This window comes from Vipera ursinii (genome assembly GCF_947247035.1).
Source record: "Vipera ursinii genome assembly, chromosome: 2".
Classification (NCBI taxonomy): domain Eukaryota; kingdom Metazoa; phylum Chordata; class Lepidosauria; order Squamata; family Viperidae; genus Vipera; species Vipera ursinii.
Window position 1 is genome coordinate 132799613 of NC_139513.1, and position 22188 is coordinate 132821800.

At 48.4% G+C, this 22188-nt stretch overlaps 1 protein-coding gene across 1 annotated transcript in view; it reads right to left on the reverse strand.

Annotated features, from left to right (window-relative positions):
• MAP2K6 (mitogen-activated protein kinase kinase 6) overlaps nucleotides 1-22188 on the reverse strand; it is a 114081-nt gene that overhangs the window by 43224 nt on the left and 48669 nt on the right. The window contains exon 2 of the mRNA XM_083351404.1: nucleotides 6540-6606. Coding sequence (XP_083207530.1) covers nucleotides 6540-6606 — 67 coding nt within the window. The remainder of the gene's footprint in view (nucleotides 1-6539; nucleotides 6607-22188) is intronic.

The window sequence follows — 22188 nt, forward strand, 5'->3', positions numbered from 1 at the left end:
TCTACCTATGGAATGTTTTGCATGAGATATGTGTACATGCAACTTCCAGAAGAGGAGATGCATCTTGAATTATGTTCGATTCTGATTTGACACCAGATCTGAAATGAAGTTCAGAAGTACTAGTGTCCAGTTATCAGTATCCAAACTCCAATTCCCATTTAATTAGCCATATTATTAATGCTATAGCCTCTCTTCCATTTAAAGTAACCATTCCTCTAACTCCACCAAATATACATGGGTCTTTTCAATGGATAGCAATTGTCTTTTCATTTGCTTCCCCTGAGCTCTCATAGTAAAGTAAAGGTAAGGGTTTCCCTGTCAGGCCATCTCTGACTCTAGGGTGTGGTGATCATCTCTGTTTCTTGTCCAAGGGAGCCAACATTGTCCAAAGATGGTTTTTGTGGTCATGTGGCCAGCATGGCTATATACCAAAGACTTATAGAATGCTGTTACCTTCCTATCGAAGTGGTACTACTCACATTTGCATGCTTTCAAACTGCTAGGTGGGCAAGGAATGGGAGGTCACCCCATTGCGCGGCCCGGGCTGTCAGCTTTCCAGCTGACAAGCTCAGCATCTTTAACTGCTGAGCTCTAGTGGTTAAAAGAATAGATAATTCCTCTAACTGAAGAATTTCTCAAAGTATTTTTTGCTCACCATAAAAGACCCACATATCATGTTTGGCCTTGATTTCTTATATACTGTTGAAGTTAGAGTTCATTATGGCTCCTTTCTGCTAACCATCTGCTTTATTTTAATTGTTCACCTAGAGCACAGGTCTGCAACCCGCGGCTCCGGAGCCGCATGCAGCTCTTTCAGCCGTCTCCTGCGGCTCCCAGTCCTCTGCCATGTGCAGTCCCCCCCAAAAAAGTGGGACTAAAAAAGTTCAACCAATCAATTCAAATATGCAGGGTAGGTGCATATCTCGCATTGGCTCCACTCTTCAGTCAAACCCTGTTCTGCGCATGCGCGCATGTACACACATTTTTTGTGGCTCCCAGTTTTTCCTTTTGTGAGGGAACTGGTTCCGAGTGGCTCTTTCACTGTTTCAGGTTGCTGACCCCTGACCTAGAGAGATATACTGTAAATCTTCAATTTTGCTCATTTAATCTGATCTGATGAATTACACGGACAAGTAAGTAGGCCTACCTGGAAAATACCTTATTTAGCTTGCATTATCCATGTCAGGAATAGCTCCAAGTAAACTGAGCAGTGATGAACTTTGCCATAAATCCCTTCTTTTACAAAGGGTCAGCAATGGTTCTTTTTAAAAGGACTCCTACTTAAGTCAACTATAACACAGAAAAAATCAGAAGATGCGAACAAATGAAGGTGAACACACATGTCCTAGGACCTAGGATAATGTTGCAGGATCCAATCTGGGTTGGTCACCTGGACAAGAGGTTTTGTCTTCCAAGCTTTTGGACTCAAGCTGGAGCCCATCTTCAGGCACTAGCAGAATGTGTGCTGTTCTATGTGTGATATTTATATTTCCTGTTGTAGGTGGCTTTTTAGATGTTGACTGGGGTGTGTTGATGGCTGACTTTTAAGTCATTGGTTGTTGTTTGCTTTTGCTGCCCAGCCCTCGCCTTCTAAGTACTTGATAGGCTGGTGGTAAATCAGCACTCCTGTTGACTGAGGAGGGGTCTGTTTCCCAGGCTTCAATCACTTCCCTGGCTGTTTTTGTGCCTGCTCATCCAACAATCTTCGTCAGTGCAAAGTTGAATGTATGTCCTTGTTCATTGTAGTGTGAGGCTACCAATGAGTTCGGATCTCCTCATCTGACCGCTCACTTGTGTTCTTGCAATCTGGTGGTTAGCTTCTTCCCTGTCTGTTTTACATAATTTTACATCAGAATACTATATGGTAGGGTGACAAACCACTGTAGTACCCAGGAAGCCAAACAGCTGGAGAGCAGGTACCTATGTGAACAATTCAAGCAGAATGGGTATCCACAATCAATTGTCACAAGATGTCTGTGCGACATGGTGGGGAGAGAAAGGAAGAAACAAGGTACAAGACCAACCACATGGCACACCCTGTCATACATCAAAAATATTTCAGAAGCTGTAGAATGCAGCTTCCAAGATCTGCAGGTGGGCATCACACACCATCCAGAGGCTACCATATGAGGACAAATTAATGCATTGCAAAGATCGCTTGGAGGTGGGAGATACTTTCAATGTAATCTACCGAATCCCCTGCATGGATTGTCCCTGTGGCTATGTAGGACAGACAGGAAGGAAGCTAACTACCAGATTGCAAAAACACAAGCGAGCGGTCAAACAAGGATACCCGAACTCACTGGTAGCCTCACACTACAATGAACAAGGACATACTTTCAACTTTGCAGCAACCAAGATTGTTGGATGAGCAGGCACAAAAACAGCCAGGGAAGTGATTGAAGCCTGGGAAACAGGCCCATCCTCAGTCAACAGGAGTGCTGATTTACCACCAGCCTATCAAGTACTTAGAAGGCGAGGGCTGGGCAGCACAAGCAGATGACAACCAATGACAATGCCAGCCGTCAACACACCCCAATCAACATCTAAAAAGCCACTTACAACAGGCACTATAAATACCACACACAGAACAGCACACATTCTGCTAGAGTTTGCCTGAAGATGGGCTCCAGCATGGGTTTGAAAGCTCAGAAGAGAAAAATTCTGATCCCAGTGACTGACTTGGATCCTGCAGAAGATCTTAAGCTGAATTCCTCAATATAATCCAAACTCCATGTACCCATGAATTTTTAATTTTTGATATCAACAGAAACTTGCTTCTGGTATTTCATTTCTTAAATTGTTCATTTTTTTTAAATAAAAGGCAGCTTAAATAACTCAGAACTCCTAAATGGCAATACTGAAAAATATATTCACCTTCTGTTTTAAATGGCTTGCCTCATATAACATTTTAACTTTCATGAATATTTCAGAGCTAAATTCTGATACTGGGGTAAACATGAAAAAAGCTATCAATCATCATTATTCCCTATCCAGTTCCCAATTAGCAGCAGCTAGTGATGTGAAGTGGGGGATCATTATGACATCACAACGTTCAGTGAATTCCAGCAGATATTCCACAAAACTGGAATGGACCAGTTTTTAGATATTACCGGTCACATTATATGAGGGAGTAATAAATGACAGCCTGCACACATGTGCATACATTCATACATATATGCAGACATAGCTTGTGCTGGTAGCCTTCATGTGTTAGGATAATAGGTTAGGATTAACAGGAGGGAAGGTTAAAGACTCCCTCAAACTTTCCTGACCTAACTGACTTATTAATGTTGCTGATGTTGATTTTATTTAGTGCCCTATAATCTGCAAGACATATTGATTACAGTGTAGAAAACTAGGGCAGTGAGTGTTAGTTTATGGTCAGAAAGGACACTGTCACTGAACCTTGAAGAAACAGAAATTTTAAAAAATAGACCGTTAGGGGCTATCACAATGCTAAAACAGGCTTAAGGAGGCAAGAGGCATGTGGGTAGAAACAACAGTATAGTCTTGTGATGGGTCACATCAAACAACCACAAGTGTAACATGTGAACACTGGAACAGTGCAACTATACACACACCTTATTTACAGTGGGAAGCCCCTGTAAATCCCTATCAAAGAGTTATTTTTACTTTGGCTTCATAAACAATCTTGTCCACCTCAATTTATCTATTGATCATTCTATAGTAGCCTTAAATCTTCCCCATTCCCAAACTGGTAACTACTTCCCTACCACTGGCATATTTAATGTGTCTACTGGTGAGAAAGCCAGACCCGAGTTGCTATAATTTCCAGACATTTATCAATGACATAGGTAAAGGTAAAGGTAAAGGTTCCCCCGCACAATCATGCTAGTCGTTTCCAACTCTAGGGGCCAGTGCTCATCTCCATTTCAAAGCCGAAGAGCCAGCGCTTGTCCAAGGACGTCTCCGTGGTCATGTGGCCGGCATGACTAGACGCCAAAGGCGCACGGAACGCTGTTACCTTCCCACCAGAGTGGTCCCTATTTTTCTACTTGCATTTTTACGTGCTTTCGAACTGCTAGGTGGGCAGAAGCTGGGACGAGTAACAGGCGCTCACTCTGTTACGCGGCACTCGGGATTCGACCCGCCAAACTGCCGACCTTCTGATCGACAAGCTCAGCGTCCTAACCCACTGAGCCACCGCGTCCCTTATCAATGACATAGGTATGGCCAACTGAAAGCTAAAGAATGGAGAAGAGAAATAGTTCTGCTCTAGGAAATTGGTCACAAGAGAACATTTAGCCTTAAGAAGTTCTTCTATTGGTTGCTAGAGCAGCATCAGGTTCTTGGTGGAGACTGTACTTCTGTTGGCGTTTTGAATGTTTTGTTATCAAATGAAAGAAGAGGGGAGGGAGGGGGAAAGAAGATACTGTACGAAGTCTTAGAAACTGCATCCAAAAGACCCTATAAACTAAAATAGATCTTTTTGAAAGGAAATACAGCAGACACAGTCAAGAGCAAGTGGGGAAAAAGGTTGTTATCCTGTTATCTAACAAATTTGTCAAGGTATCCTCAATTAATCATTAATCCAGCAAATGTCAAGCCTCCAAGTCACTCTCCATGACCCTGCACAATAGGCAAACATTATCTTTTCCCTGGAAGCAGTGGAAAGGATTTTAAGGGCTTTCCGGGCCCCAGGAGACTACAAAAGTAACTGAAGACATAACCCAGAAACCAAGAGACAAGCGGCAAAGAGAAACTTGGTTTTTTTCCTGTTGATTGTTGCAGATCAAGCAAGAAAATATTGCCTGACATTTTCATCTACGTCACAACCTTGAAATGAATGAAAACTCCACAACTGAGGAGACAAAAAGTTCCAAGTACAGAGCTTGTTAGAATGCAATGTAAAAGTAATTCAAAAACTGCTACGTCAATATCACAGTTTAATGATTCCCAATATCCTAAAATGTAATGCAGAAGCTAGCACTCACCAACTGTACTGTGATTTCCCACACACACACACACTTAAAGGTTATCTACCTGTGCGTTATTTTCTGCTGCTTTTTAAGCTACCGGTTTGCCTATTTTGAAAAAAAAAATCAGTACTGATAAAGGAGAATATTTGTAGCTCCGAGCTGAAGTGAGGGGAGAACACCAAGGACCCTTCAAAACTACATATGTACTAAGATATATAGGTAACTATAGATTTACAATTTACAGCTAAAATTATGTATCATACTTTTTAAAAACACTTCTGTTTCTTTTCTTTTCTTTCACAATACATACATGTATGCATACATTTTTATTTTTGATGGTTTCTCTGTCACTATTTTAAAAGTAATAAAAATAAATTTTAAAAAGTAATAAAGAAAGAGCAAGGTCACTTCCAGGCAGATCTTACAGCTTCCTACTTTCTCTACAGGCATAAATGGTAAGTCCGGGAGGGCCTTCAAAGCATGGAAGAACTCTGTCTGGGGAAGCGTTATCCCATTGTGAGAGAAAGATAATTTCTAAGATGCGTCCTCACAATTAATCCCTCAGTAATTAAGTTCATGGCTGCTATGAACCCCCAAGCTACCTCTGAATCCACACCTAAAGAAGGCAAACTGAAGTCCCCAATGTCCTAAGTTCTGGAAACTTTACTGTCCAACTGGTCACAGCATCAAGCAGCTCACGTACGGCAGCCCCTTCATGAGCAGGATCTTATATCAGGTTTCTGCAGAAGCAGTAGCCCCAGAAGCCACTGGAGTCTCTCAAATGACAATCACAACACCACTGCCCCTACCCCAGAGATGCCTGCCAAACAAAACACTGATGGGCACGTTTCCAAGAGGGCCCCCCCCCCACCTCAGCCCCATGTCCTGCAAGGTTCACGTAATACATGCAAGGTGGCGTGCACAACTAGATTGTAGATGAGGGAAACTTTATTAGAAGCCAAGCATGCATTCAGGGCCAACAGTCAGAAACTAGGGCAATTAGGGCTAAAGGGCAGACAGAGCATGGCAACATCTGTCTATACAGCTCCAGCTGACCCAGTAGGTAACTTCACCTACTGGATCGTCCAGATGGTCACGCCAAACTATTCTTAATCCGCGGATTCCTGAAACTCTTGAACGGATCTGAAAAACGTCCAGCCAGTTATCAAACCTCTGCCATCTCCACCAACTTCCAGCAACCTACAGTCTAATAAGCCCATAACTCCTATGAGCCTATCCTAAAGATGTCAGGACAGACTCATAGGAGTTAAGGGCTTATTAACATCTTTTCCAGATCTCTCAGTACCATCATCCAGCTTTTGCAGGGAACACCACCTGGCTGATTACTAATTCCATGCAGCATAAACCCACTGAATTAGCACACACCTCCTTAGTTCTCATCAAAGATTCACTTTGCTCTCACTTTTAATCAAACATTGCACTTGCAACAAAGCCACTCTAGCAGTCACTCTTCAGGTCTGTTAGAATCTGCTGAAACTCATGGAACTAAAAGGGGATTGAGGTTGAGTTGCTCCAGCCTTGTCTCTACCTATGTCCCCCACCCATCCCACCATAGCAATATTAAGTTATACATACGTTGAGCTTGTCTGTGGTTGTTCAAATGCTTCTTTAGGAATTTTCAAGCCTGGATTTTTCTTCTTGCCTGAGAAAATTTTAAAAAATGCATTATTATTTTTTTATGAAGGTTTAGCCTCGTCTTGCAAAGTTTGCCTTAGACATCAATCAATCACTTTTCTTGAAGAATAACTTGAGAGTACAAGATTCAGCATTTTACTAAAGATTCAGTCCTTTACTAAAACTTACTTTCTGCCTCAGTAAGTCCTAATACATTTAGGAATCTACATCTGCAATATAGTAATCTCAATACTGTATTCAGGATGGCGGAATGATCCACCATAACCCACCATTTCTTAGAAAGACTCAATAGAAGCCCAAGCCTTACAATGATCTGGAGAAAACGAGACCCTGACAGCGTGCACAGATGATGCAAAAGCTGTAAACCCAAATGGATGCCTTAGCTACAAGTCTTCAAAGAAAAGAGCTTTTGTGCAGAGCCTTTTAGTAGCTTGGAATCTCTCACCCTAATCCTTCTTGACCCTAATGTATTTGAACATCTAGAATGCCACAAAGGAACCAAATTACACATTTTACTTAAAACTGTATGAATGGAATTTATTCCAAGCACAAAAAAGGAAAGCTTTATTACTCAAGATTGAATGGCTTGCATCAAAAGTGTGAGGCTCCAATAATACCCACGTTAATGCTTCCATAAATCTATTTTACTCAAAGAACATAAAAAGAAGCTAGGAGGTGACTTCCAATTACTTTAAATTTAACACAGATAACCCAGAAGTCAAAAAAAGATAAACAAGGCAATTTCAGCAAGCAGAACTACCAAAATTGTCTTTTTGCATCCTGCTGTGATTCTACAAGTAGGAGAAAGGACAATTTACTTGGTTTAACACTGAAAAACCTCTGGCCACCAGTTTGGACATCTGTGCTTTCATCATTTTATATATGGCAACCGGCTTCCTTCTGTGACAGTAAGCACAATATTAAAGGCACAGCATGCAAATTTTGCTGAGTAAACCAACAGGCAATGGCAGGAACAATATCTGACCCTATTGGTTAAAGCAGAGGTCCCCAACCTTTTGGGCACAAGGGACCAATTCTGTGGAGAAAGGTTTTTCTGCGGACCAGAGGGGGCGTGGTTTTGTGTGCTGCCTGAATCCCACGAATGGGGCTTTGCTTGTTGGCAGGGGGGCAGAGATCGGCCCCTAGGTCTCTCGTTTGTGGAGTTCCTCAGGGGTCGGTTCTCTCGCCTCTCCTGTTCAACATCTACATGAAACCGCTGGGTGAGATCATTCGTGGTTTTGGAGTTGGGTATCATCAATATGCCGATGATACCCAACTTTTCTTTTCGACCCCAAACCACCCCAGTGATGCCCTCGCTGTGATGTCCCGTTGCCTGGAGGCGGTTCGGGTCTGGATGGGGAGGAACAGACTTCAGCTCAACCCTGACAAGACTGAGTGGCTGTGCATTCCGGCATCCCGGGACATTCAAAATGTTCCATCTCTTTCTATGGGGGGTGAGCTCTTACCCCCCGTGGATAGGGCTCGCAACTTGGGAGTCCTCCTAGATTCACGGCTTACCCTAGAAGATCATGTAGTGGCCGTGACTAGGGGGGCTTTTGCCCAGGTTCGCCTGGTGCGCCAGTTGCGGCCCTATCTGGACCGGGATGCCCTGTGCACGGTCACTCATGCGCTCGTGACCTCTCGCCTTGACTACTGTAATGCTCTCTACATAGGGCTTCCCTTGAAGACCACTCGGAGGCTCCAACTGGTACAGAATGTGGCCGCGAGAGTTGTCTTGGGAGTTTCCCGGTACTCCCATGTTACACCTTTGCTCCGCGAGCTGCATTGGTTACCAGTTGTCTTCCGGGTGAGGTTCAAGGTCTTGGTTATGATCTTTAAGTCCCTACATGGCATGGGTCCGGGGTACCTCGGGGACCACCTGCTGCCGGCTTCAACTCCCCTCCGCCCTGTGCGTTCCCACAGAGAGGGCCTCCTCAGGGTGCCTCCGGTCAGGGAATGCTGACTGGTGGCCCCCAGGGGGAGAGCCTTCTCTGTGGGTGCCCCGGCTTTGTGGAACCAACTGCCGGTGGAGCTCCGGACGGCATCGGACCTCCGAACTTTCCGTCGTGGTCTGAAGACCCATTTGTTTGAATTGGCCGGTCTGGCCTGATGGGGGAGCTGGGTTTTAAATTGTCATTTTAGATTGTATTATTGTTTTTTAATTGGGCATTGATTTAATCTTTGTTTTAACTTTTGTATAGTATTGTATTTTTATTTATATGCCCTGTGAACCGCCCTGAGTCCCCAGGGAGAAGGGCGGTATATAAATTAAATAAAACGTAAACGTAAACGTTTGTGCACACTGGTTGCTAGCACGCTGCAGCCCGCTACCGGTCCACAGACCAGGGGTGGGGACCCCTGGGTTAAAGAACTTAGTTTCTTGCTGAAGTCTTAGAAGAGGCCATTGCCCCTGCCTTATGGAACATCCTTGCCACAGCCCACTCCCTTGGTCTTCCAGAAGAGCATGAAGACCTGGCTCTGTCAACTCACATAGGGGTGGTGGTTGGCACCTTGAAGGCACCCCCTCTGTGTTTTCACTTATCTTTTTACCTGTTTTTTCCTTGTTCCTTGTCTTTCTTTTAAGTCTATTTTAACTGTATCTCCTTATGTGGTTTTATGATCTTTACTTTTTTATCCATTTTGAATGGATAACATCATCATCATCATCATCATGAACCTTTACTTGTAACCTGCCCACAGTCACTTGGAAAGTGAGGTGGGCAGTGTCTAGAATTGATTAAATAAATAAATAAATTTTAAGAAGGATTCTCAAGCCTTCCCCTTTCCAGGGACAGAGCTGTCTTTTACTTTTCCCTTAACAGCTCTTGTACATCTTTGTCAAGGTTAACTCCATATTATTCTACAGCAGTTTCCATTCCTTTTTAAGAGTTAAAAATGCAAATATATATATACATACACACACACACACACACACACACACACACACACACACAGAGGTAATTCTTATGACCACAAATTTCTGTTGCTAAACAAGACAGCTGTTAATTTTAAAGCCTTTCTTACCAACAGCTGTTAAGAGAATCATTGCAGTTCTCGAGTTACTAACACATTTATTAAGTGAATCTGGCTTTCCCCATTTTATTTTTTTTTATTTTATTTTAATTCCATTTATATCCCGCCCTTCTCCGGAAGGTCACAAAAGGTGATCATATGACCCCAGGACACTGTAACGGTCATAAATATGAATCAGTTGCCAAGCATCTGAATTTTGATCACAGGACTGGGGGTGCTGCAATGGTCATTAGTGTGAAAAACAATAATAAAACACTTTTTTCAGTGCCACTGTAACTTTGAACAGTCTTTAAAAGAATGGTTGTAAGTCAAGGACTATCTCTAACAAAACAATGGATCACAGAACAAAATGATAACAAAAGTTACAAGAGAAGAAAAAGACTAAGAGCATCATGAACAAAACATCCAAGCTCAGCCAAGGTGGGGGGTTCTAAGTTATAGTATACCTCCTCTCACGGCTTTCTTAGTAAGCCAGGTTTTAACTTCTAACCTGAAAATACAAATTGGGGGCTAGTCTGACCTTGGATAACAAGCATTTCCTAAATATAGGCAACGCTGTTTCCATGGTCTGGTGTTCTGGGTAGCGGCTGCCAGACATCCATTAATTGGCAGCAACGAGTTACACAAAAGCAAACAATTAAAAAGTAAAAAAAAACATTACTCAGGTGTACTAGATCAACTGGCTAAGTATCTTAGAAGCTCTGTAATCATGGTTTTACTGACTGGCTTTTAAGGGGAAAATAATAAGAGCTATTTGAGAAGTGGAATCTACACAAGTAGGTCACTCTCTTCCAACAGTTTTGGGGAACATAGTTAAAATGTCAACAATGATTGACAAGGCTGTTTCTTCTTACACCTCAGTATACTATATTGTTTCCACTATTATAGTATCTCAAGAGATTATAGAATACATAAAATGTGCTAGGAAAATAATAAAACTGTTAAAAACATGCACAGGAAGAAGGAGAGGAAAATGAAAACAAAACAAAACCATCAGGGCTTCACCTGATAGTGTGGCAATAAATCTCTCTCAAGAAACACAAACACACATGCAGGAGCTTAGCTGTAGAAGAGTCAAGGCCGTGGTGCAGCTTCCCATAGATAAGTTTGTTTCTTTTTTAGGCAGATGTGAGGAAAAAACTCTTATAATGATGATCAGTCACTGCAGAATCTGGGACTCTAGCCATATTTATACATCAGTTCAAGAGTGCAAACTCTACATCTTCTTATTCGTAAGTGAAAGTCCACACATTTTTCAGCTCCGGAGGCTAAGAGCACCTGCAGTGTCTTAACAATGATGCTTTTTTTCCCACTGTAGCCAACTTCAACCTCCCTCGTTCCACGTTAGAGGTATTCCTTGACTTACACCACAGATGAGTCCAAACTTTCCATTGCTAAGCCAAGACAGTTGTCAAGTGAATTTTGCCCCATTTTATGACCTTTCTTTCCACTGTTGTTAAGGGAATCACTGAAGTTGTTAAAGTTAGTAACATGGTTAAGTGAATCTGGCTTCCCCATTGACTTCACTTGTCAGAAGGTCGCAAAAAAATGGTCATATGACTCTAGGATAGTGCAACTGTCATAAAAACAAGCCCGTTGTGCCAAGTGTCCAGATTTTGATCACCTGACTGTTGGGATGCTGCAACGGTTGTGTGAAAAATAGATATGTCCCTTTTTTCACTGTAATTTTGAACGTCACTAAATGAATAATTGTAAGTCAAGGACTAACTGTATGGTATTTAGTGCCATTTATATCATAAGCAAAACTCCAAACCTGACTCAGTGGATTAACAGGCCTTAAGGGCATTTATTTCAATACAGGCATCACATTTACACATCAGCAATCAATTGCTACATTTTTCATGAGCTTCTAGACCAAGTGCAAACACACTACAGTACCTAAGCATAAGATTACCCATGAGTGGATAAGGCTGATGTGGACAAAACACGATTAGTAATTTCCAAATAAAGCCAGTAATAAGCACTCCTGGTCACAAAAATAAATTGAGCCTCAATACCTGAAACCATGTACCGTATATACTTGAGTATAAGCCGACTCGAGTATAAGCCGAGACCCCCAATTTCACCCCCAAAAACTGGAAAAAGTTATTGACTCGAGTATAAGCCGATCCGCCGTTCTGCAAGCCTCTGCCGCCAGCAGAGGCTCGATCCGCCATTTTGCAAGCCTGAATACACAGGAATACCCTGTGTAGCCGCGGCTCGTCGGCAGGTCTCCGTTCCTCCTGCCGACCTTTGGGGAGGTTTGGGCGCCTCCCCAAACCTCCCCAAACCTCGGCAGGTCTCCGTTCCTCCTGCCGACCTTTGGGGAGGTTTGGGCGCCTCCCCAAACCTCCCCAAACCTCGGCAGGTCTCCGTTCCTCCGCGCAGACCTGCCGACCTTTGGGGAGGTTTGGGCGCCTCCCCAAACGTCCCCAAACCTCGGCAGGTCTCCGTTCCTGTTTGGGGAGGTTTGGGCGCCTCCCCAAACGTCCCCAAACCTCGGCAGGTCTCCGTTCCTCCGCGCAGACCTGCCGACCTTTGGGGAGGTTTGGGCGCCTCCCCAAACGTCCCCAAACCTCGGCAGGTCTCCGTTCCTGTTTGGGGAGGTTTGGGCGCCTCCCCAAACCTCCCCAAACCTCGGCAGGTCTCCGTTCCTCCGCGCAGACCTGCCGACCTTTGGGGAGGTTTGGGCGCCTCCCCAAACGTCCCCAAACCTCGGCAGGTCTCCGTTCCTGTTTGGGGAGGTTTGGGCGCCTCCCCAAACCTCCCCAAACCTCGGCAGGTCTCCGTTCCTCCGTGCAGACCTGCCGACCTTTGGGGAGGTTTGGGCGCCTCCCCAAACGTCCCCAAACCTCGGCAGGTCTCCGTTCCTGTTTGGGGAGGTTTGGGCGCCTCCCCAAACGTCCCCAAACCTCGGCAGGTCTCCGTTCCTGTTTGGGGAGGTTTGGGCGCCTCCCCAAACCTCCCCAAACCTCGGCAGGTCTCCGTTCCTCCGCGCAGACCTGCCGACCTTTGGGGAGGTTTGGGCGCCTCCCCAAACGTCCCCAAACCTCGGCAGGTCTCCGTTCCTGTTTGGGGAGGTTTGGGCGCCTCCCCAAACGTCCCCAAACCTCGGCAGGTCTCCGTTCCTCCGCGCAGACCTGCCGACCTTTGGGGAGGTTTGGGCGCCTCCCCAAACGTCCCCAAACCTCGGCAGGTCTCCGTTCCTGTTTGGGGAGGTTTGGGCGCCTCCCCAAACGTCCCCAAACCTCGGCAGGTCTCCGTTCCTCCGCGCAGACCTGCCGACCTTTGGGGAGGTTTGGGCGCCTCCCCAAACGTCCCCAAACCTCGGCAGGTCTCCGTTCCTGTTTGGGGAGGTTTGGGCGCCTCCCCAAACCTCCCCAAACCTCCCCAAACCTCGGCAGGTCTCCGTTCCTCCGCGCAGACCTGCCGAGGTTTGGGGAGGTTTGGGGAGGCGCCCAAACCTCCCCAAAGGTCGGCAGGAAGAACGGAGACCTGCCGAGGTTTGGGGAGGTTTGGGGAGGCGCCCAAACCTCCCCAAAGGTCGGCAGGTCTGCGCGGAGGAACGGAGACCTGCCGAGGTTTGGGGAGGTTTGGGGAGGCGCCCAAACCTCCCCAAACAGGAACGGAGACCTGCCGAGGTTTGGGGAGGTTTGGGGAGGCGCCCAAACCTCCCCAAACGTCGGCAGGTCTGCGCGGAGGAACGGAGACCTGCCGAGGTTTGGGGAGGTTTGGGGAGGCGCCCAAACCTCCCCAAACAGGAACGGAGACCTGCCGAGGATTGGGGACGTTTGGGGAGGCGCCCAAACCTCCCCAAAGGTCGGCAGGTCTGCACGGAGGAACGGAGACCTGCCGAGGTTTGGGGAGGTTTGGGGAGGCGCCCAAACCTCCCCAAACAGGAACGGAGACCTGCCGAGGTTTGGGGACGTTTGGGGAGGCGCCCAAACCTCCCCAAAGGTCGGCAGGTCTGCGCGGAGGAACGGAGACCTGCCGAGGTTTGGGGACGTTTGGGGAGGCGCCCAAACCTCCCCAAACAGGAACGGAGACCTGCCGAGGTTTGGGGACGTTTGGGGAGGCGCCCAAACCTCCCCAAAGGTCGGCAGGTCTGCGCGGAGGAACGGAGACCTGCCGAGGTTTGGGGACGTTTGGGGAGGCGCCCAAACCTCCCCAAACAGGAACGGAGACCTGCCGAGGTTTGGGGACGTTTGGGGAGGCGCCCAAACCTCCCCAAAGGTCGGCAGGTCTGCGCGGAGGAACGGAGACCTGCCGAGGTTTGGGGACGTTTGGGGAGGCGCCCAAACCTCCCCAAACAGGAACGGAGACCTGCCGAGGTTTGGGGACGTTTGGGGAGGCGCCCAAACCTCCCCAAAGGTCGGCAGGTCTGCACGGAGGAACGGAGACCTGCCGAGGTTTGGGGACGTTTGGGGAGGCGCCCAAACCTCCCCAAACAGGAACGGAGACCTGCCGAGGTTTGGGGACGTTTGGGGAGGCGCCCAAACCTCCCCAAAGGTCGGCAGGTCTGCGCGGAGGAACGGAGACCTGCCGAGGTTTGGGGACGTTTGGGGAGGCGCCCAAACCTCCCCAAACAGGAACGGAGACCTGCCGAGGTTTGGGGACGTTTGGGGAGGCGCCCAAACCTCCCCAAAGGTCGGCAGGTCTGCGCGGAGGAACGGAGACCTGCCGAGGTTTGGGGACGTTTGGGGAGGCGCCCAAACCTCCCCAAACAGGAACGGAGACCTGCCGAGGTTTGGGGAGGTTTGGGGAGGCGCCCAAACCTCCCCAAAGGTCGGCAGGTCTGCGCGGAGGAACGGAGACCTGCCGAGGTTTGGGGAGGCGCCCAAACCTCCCCAAACAGGAACGGAGACCTGCCGAGGTTTGGGGAGGTTTGGGGAGGCGCCCAAACCTCCCCAAAGGTCGGCAGGTCTGCGCGGAGGAACGGAGACCTGCCGAGGTTTGGGGAGGTTTGGGGAGGCGCCCAAAGCTCCCCAAACAGGAACGGAGACCTGCCGAGGTTTGGGGACGTTTGGGGAGGCGCCCAAACCTCCCCAAAGGTCGGCAGGTCTGCGCGGAGGAACGGAGACCTGCCGAGGTTTGGGGACGTTTGGGGAGGCGCCCAAACCTCCCCAAACAGGAACGGAGACCTGCCGAGGTTTGGGGAGGTTTGGGGAGGCGCCCAAACCTCCCCAAAGGTCGGCAGGTCTGCGCGGAGGAACGGAGACCTGCCGAGGTTTGGGGACGTTTGGGGAGGCGCCCAAACCTCCCCAAACAGGAACGGAGACCTGCCGAGGTTTGGGGACGTTTGGGGAGGCGCCCAAACCTCCCCAAAGGTCGGCAGGTCTGCGCGGAGGAACGGAGACCTGCCGAGGTTTGGGGACGTTTGGGGAGGCGCCCAAACCTCCCCAAACAGGAACGGAGACCTGCCGAGGTTTGGGGACGTTTGGGGAGGCGCCCAAACCTCCCCAAAGGTCGGCAGGTCTGCGCGGAGGAACGGAGACCTGCCGAGGTTTGGGGACGTTTGGGGAGGCGCCCAAACCTCCCCAAACAGGAACGGAGACCTGCCGAGGTTTGGGGACGTTTGGGGAGGCGCCCAAACCTCCCCAAAGGTCGGCAGGTCTGCGCGGAGGAACGGAGACCTGCCGAGGTTTGGGGACGTTTGGGGAGGCGCCCAAACCTCCCCAAACAGGAACGGAGACCTGCCGAGGTTTGGGGACGTTTGGGGAGGCGCCCAAACCTCCCCAAAGGTCGGCAGGTCTGCGCGGAGGAACGGAGACCTGCCGAGGTTTGGGGAGGCGCCCAAACCTCCCCAAACAGGAACGGAGACCTGCCGAGGTTTGGGGAGGTTTGGGGAGGCGCCCAAACCTCCCCAAAGGTCGGCAGGTCTGCGCGGAGGAACGGAGACCTGCCGAGGTTTGGGGAGGTTTGGGGAGGCGCCCAAAGCTCCCCAAACAGGAACGGAGACCTGCCGAGGTTTGGGGACGTTTGGGGAGGCGCCCAAACCTCCCCAAAGGTCGGCAGGTCTGCGCGGAGGAACGGAGACCTGCCGAGGTTTGGGGACGTTTGGGGAGGCGCCCAAACCTCCCCAAACAGGAACGGAGACCTGCCGAGGTTTGGGGACGTTTGGGGAGGCGCCCAAACCTCCCCAAAGGTCGGCAGGTCTGCGCGGAGGAACGGAGACCTGCCGAGGTTTGGGGAGGTTTGGGGAGGCGCCCAAACCTCCCCAAACGTCGGCAGGTCTGCGCGGAGGAACGGAGACCTGCCGAGGTTTGGGGAGGTTTGGGGAGGCGCCCAAACCTCCCCAAACAGGAACGGAGACCTGCCGAGGTTTGGGGACGTTTGGGGAGGCGCCCAAACCTCCCCAAACGTCGGCAGGTCTGCGCGGAGGAACGGAGACCTGCCGAGGTTTGGGGAGGTTTGGGGAGGCGCCCAAACCTCCCCAAACAGGAACGGAGACCTGCCGAGGTTTGGGGACGTTTGGGGAGGCGCCCAAACCTCCCCAAAGGTCGGCAGGTCTGCACGGAGGAACGGAGACCTGCCGAGGTTTGGGGAGGTTTGGGGAGGCGCCCAAACCTCCCCAAACAGGAACGGAGACCTGCCGAGGTTTGGGGACGTTTGGGGAGGCGCCCAAACCTCCCCAAAGGTCGGCAGGTCTGCGCGGAGGAACGGAGACCTGCCGAGGTTTGGGGACGTTTGGGGAGGCGCCCAAACCTCCCCAAACAGGAACGGAGACCTGCCGAGGTTTGGGGACGTTTGGGGAGGCGCCCAAACCTCCCCAAAGGTCGGCAGGTCTGCGCGGAGGAACGGAGACCTGCCGAGGTTTGGGGACGTTTGGGGAGGCGCCCAAACCTCCCCAAACAGGAACGGAGACCTGCCGAGGTTTGGGGACGTTTGGGGAGGCGCCCAAACCTCCCCAAAGGTCGGCAGGTCTGCGCGGAGGAACGGAGACCTGCCGAGGTTTGGGGACGTTTGGGGAGGCGCCCAAACCTCCCCAAACAGGAACGGAGACCTGCCGAGGTTTGGGGACGTTTGGGGAGGCGCCCAAACCTCCCCAAAGGTCGGCAGGTCTGCGCGGAGGAACGGAGACCTGCCGAGGTTTGGGGACGTTTGGGGAGGCGCCCAAACCTCCCCAAACAGGAACGGAGACCTGCCGAGGTTTGGGGACGTTTGGGGAGGCGCCCAAACCTCCCCAAAGGTCGGCAGGTCTGCGCGGAGGAACGGAGACCTGCCGAGGTTTGGGGAGGCGCCCAAACCTCCCCAAACAGGAACGGAGACCTGCCGAGGTTTGGGGAGGTTTGGGGAGGCGCCCAAACCTCCCCAAAGGTCGGCAGGTCTGCGCGGAGGAACGGAGACCTGCCGAGGTTTGGGGAGGTTTGGGGAGGCGCCCAAAGCTCCCCAAACAGGAACGGAGACCTGCCGAGGTTTGGGGACGTTTGGGGAGGCGCCCAAACCTCCCCAAAGGTCGGCAGGTCTGCGCGGAGGAACGGAGACCTGCCGAGGTTTGGGGACGTTTGGGGAGGCGCCCAAACCTCCCCAAACAGGAACGGAGACCTGCCGAGGTTTGGGGACGTTTGGGGAGGCGCCCAAACCTCCCCAAAGGTCGGCAGGTCTGCGCGGAGGAACGGAGACCTGCCGAGGTTTGGGGACGTTTGGGGAGGCGCCCAAACCTCCCCAAACGTCGGCAGGTCTGCGCGGAGGAACGGAGACCTGCCGAGGTTTGGGGAGGTTTGGGGAGGCGCCCAAACCTCCCCAAACAGGAACGGAGACCTGCCGAGGTTTGGGGAGGTTTGGGGAGGCGCCCAAACCTCCCCAAACAGGAACGGAGACCTGGGGAGGTTTGGGGAGGCGCCCAAACCTTCCCAAACGTCGGCAGGTCTGCGCGGAGGAACGGAGACCTGCCGAGGTTTGGGGAGGCGCCCAAACCTCCCCAAAGGTCGGCAGGAGGAACGGAGACCTGCCGAGGTTTGGGGAGGTTTGGGGAGGCGCCCAAACCTCCCCAAAGGTCGGCAGGAGGAACGGAGACCTGCCAAGGTTTGGGGAGGTTTGGGGAGGCGCCCAAACCTCCCCAAAGGTCGGCAGGAGGAACGGAGACCTGCCGAGGTTTGGGGAGGTTTGGGGAGGCGCCCAAACCTCCCCAAACGTCGGCAGGTCTGCGCGGAGGAACGGAGACCTGCCGAGGTTTGGGGAGACGCCCAAACCTCCCCAAACGTCGGCAAGTCTCCGTTCCTCCGCGCCCTGCCTGCCTGCTTCTTTCCGCTGCGGAAAGAAGCAGGCAGGCAAGGCGCGGAGTTTGGGGAGGTGCACGTGCACCTCCCCAAACCTCCCCAAACTTCGGCAGGTCTCGGACGGCGGTGGCTTGGGAGAGGTGCGGGCGATCCCGGAAGCACCAAAGCCTCGGCCGCGCACAAGTCCTCGGTAAGTTTTTTTGTTGACTGGAGTATAAGCCGAAGTGGAATTTTTCAGCCCGAAAAGTGGGCTGAAAAATTCGGCTTATACTCAAGTATATACGGTACATACTCGGAACATACAACCATCACATTCTCACTATTCCCAATTGATAAAAGGTCTCCATTTTGTAAAGATTCAAACTTCTACTCATCACTGCATTCAAACCCTGGTTCAGAACATGTAAAAATGCTGCTTTAAATGTCAGCAAAAAAAGATGAGTGTTTGCAGTGCATTAATGAAACTTAATCCCAAAATTCTCAATGGCCACCCTTTGATTTTATATACAGATGTAGTAGCACTGAAAGAAAACAATACTGGGGTATCACACTCTATAACTGCTAACTCCAGAATTATACTTTCTCATTGTGACAGCATGCTCATTGGGAGAAAGATACCGTAACCCAAAATCTCTACAACTCTAAAGACCCTTCAAAATTTAATGCCACAACTAACATAGGCTAATGTATAGGACACAATACACCCTTTAATCTCAGACTAAGAGATAAGCAGCCTTGATACTGGTAAAGTGACCACTGATGAAGTGACCTCTGATGAAGTTTGGCCTCAGGACATCATTGTCCAACTACAGGGAAATATCACCCATTCTGGAATCTGGTGGATTCTTAAATTGGAGATTTTCTACAAGCCAGAATTATTGGCCTTATTTATATCCTACATTATTCTCTTACTATAGTTTTACAATATCAGTAGTACTGGCCTACATGACTTTGGCTTCCTACTCTGATATACTTTGAAGAGCTGACAATACCTCTCCTGAGGAATAGATGATAACATAGGATTGCTGTCTAAATAAGCTGCTTTCCAAAGTCTGTAATAGGATTGTCTGATCCAGTGAGTCTGTTAGACCCGCATTAGCTGAATCTGCAAGACTTATTGCATTCCTTCGGCTCTCATTTCAAACATTTACACCCTTAGACTAAACAAGAGCCACTGAGGAAAGGTGCTTTCTGGCCAAATCTTCACATCCCCAGTCACATAAAATAAACTGAGAAACAAAACAGCCATTTGTCTTTCAGAGGAATCTGGCACAGGATGACTGGAGCTCTGGGCCTCACAAATGTATTTTTCCTTTCAGATCACTAAAGACCTGAATGGAGCTTCAATTCTTCTGAAATAAAGCAAATAGCAGCCTAGTCAATCTCATTTATAGTACTTCTGGCATATCATCTTCTGACACCTAAAATGAATGACACGTGCAGGGTTTGGAGCAATACAATCTTCTCATGCTACTGAATTACATTGTTTTCATGTATTGAGTTGCTTCTTTAAGTTGAAGCCATTCTTTGTGAGGCCCTAACACTAAGTCCTTTCAAACAAACTAACTCTGTGGGGTGATTAAGGGACCAAACTGAAAACCAGAAGACTGTGTAATCCTGTCTTAGACACAAAACATGCTGGGTGGTCTTCAGTCAGCCATTCTCTTTCAGCCCTAAAGAGAAGGCAATGGCAAACTACTTTTAAAATCTTGTCAAGAAAACTGTAGGGTCTAAGACAGTGATTGAGAAATATGACACAAATGTCAAGGGTGACACATGATATTCTGGGTGACATGCCAGCATTCACCAACATCCAACAACAACTATTCTCAAAATTACATCCCCTTCTTGTGCAATTTTCAGGGGCTACGTGAGAATGGGGCCCTGAAATAAAATGTGCTCTACGCAGCCTCCAAATCCTCGAGAAGTTTCACAAGAGGGTCATAGTCGCATGTGGCCTCGGGAACTTCTGAATATTGAGAAGCCCATGAGAACAGGACATGATTTTGCATGGTTTTTGGAGGCTGCAAAGACCATGGAAGAGCTTTCTCCCAAGCCCTTTCAAGAACAAAGGGCTTCGTTGACCCAGAGTAGCCTAGAGTGGGCCACAAGGAGAACACACATTGGAGAGCAGTGTGAGGTAGCCTTTTTGAGTGGCAGCAGTAATTCCTGACGGGCTAGGTGGGAGTGATGGTAGAGAACTGTTTCTCTTTTGTTTGGGAGTGTGATTATGCCTGCAGAGTCAAGTTAGGCATTGTCTGAATTTTTGACACACCAAGGGTAAAACGTTCTCCATCACTGGTCTAGGCAGTCACGAAGATTCAACATTGACTTCAAAGCTCCCCCCTCCCCATAAAAAAAGCACAACTCAAAGTTGCAAGGCTGCCCAGGGATAGCGTTGTCCAACCTTTTGGAACTGATGAACCTATCCAGAATTCTGAATGTGTTATGAATGGCTGCTATGGGGAATAGCCAATTACAAAGCATCAATTTATCATGATGTCATTGCTCTGGAACCCTTCTACTCAATCAGAGCATTCCTTTTTTTTAAGGCAAACAGACACTTGGCTGCAACAGTCCCTCATTTTTATTTCATAGGGGGTCTTAGAGATGATGCTGGAAGTTGGCGTTCTGTTTTGCAGCATAATAGTTTTCCGTTATCTGTGCTGAACAAGAGCATCAGGGAGCCTGGAGACTGAAAAGGAGAAAGTCTACAGCTGTGACAGTGGTTGGCAAGCCACACTGGGATTTGTAAAAATAATGGAACCCAGTTGGCCCTAAGCTAAGCACTTCATTTGTGACCTGGCATGGTTCAAATGCTGCTACTAGTTTAGCTCTCAGTCTTGCACAATATATATTAAATTTGCAGGAGACGACAGCAAAGACAAGACAGCTTAGCCTCATAAGAACAGACCTGTTAGACCAGGTCAAGGCCCATCTTATGCAATACTGTGTTATATCTCACCTTCCTGGAGTAAATATCCATCAGGTATTTGCAAGCAGAGTCCTCCACGGAGGTGTGTTGCCATCAACTTGAAGGTAAGAAGGAGTCTTCCAGACTAATAGCCCTGAATTTAGATAATTCCATTTCAAAGGCATCCAAGTTAGGGGCATCACCATCTCTCACGGTAATGAATGCCAGATTAATTAGGTTCTGTGCAAATGTAGTTTCTAGCAAATAAGCTTCCTTAAACAACCTCTCATTCTAATGCAACAAAATATTTTCTCAGTCTACTTTTTCCTTCTCCTCTTTTTCATTTTGTCCACACACCCAGTGCTCTATACACATACCTATTCAGCTATCCAGGAAGCTGGCCTCAAAGGCCCGGGGGTACTAGGACAACTTGGACATTTTCTCCATTCACTCAGACTGCCAGACACTATCCCCGGTAACAAATGACTGATTACACTCAATTGGGCAGCTAAAGCATTAGCTATACCAGTGGTAGGCAACCTTGGCTCTTTTATGACTCGTGGACTTCAACTCCCAGAATTCCTCAGCCAGCATGCCTGGCTGAGGAATTCTGGGAGTTGAAGTCCACGAGTCATAAAAGAGTCAAGGTTGCCTACCCCTGGGCTATACTAATGAAGCATTCTTGAATCTCATTTTCAATTTTTAAAAATACGTTATTTTATTTCCAAAGTTAAAATACAAAATAGAAAAAAGAAGAGAGAAAAAGAAAAAAAATATGAAACCAAAAAATATATACATAGAAACAAAGTAACAAAGATACATATAGTCCTCCCTGGTTGAATTCTGATAAATATATTTCAACAATAATAGTTTCCCCCATTGTAAAACAGGTCCACAATTAAAACAAAGCAGTCAACAGGTAACTCCAATAACAAGATAAATTTCAAAGCCCTCTGTTAATGGTTTATTATTGCATTTAATTTGAGGAAAGCTCTCAAACGCTACGAAACTACCATAAGCTCACTGCAATCATTATCTCTGATCTGTCCAGGATCAAATATCCTTAATTGATTCTTATTTTCATTTTTGAAAGACATTACATTATAATCTTCATCCCTGCCAACACTACTATACTCCTTGTCCCTGCTTTAAAACTGCTCCTATGTTCCAGATAAAGGAGGTGGGGACAAACACAGAGATTTCTTTTTAAAAAATCCCAAGTATTCACTGTTCAAATTATAGCTTAAATCATACCATCAGTAGGCCCATAAGAATAATATGGAATTATCAACTTTGCTGTAAATCTGCAATTTATTCGAGAACACAACCAGATTATTAGAGGAAAAGGCTGTACATTTTCAAACTAAAAATATAGTACCATGATGAGCAAGATGCCTTTTGACACAGAAAGGGGATTTTTGGC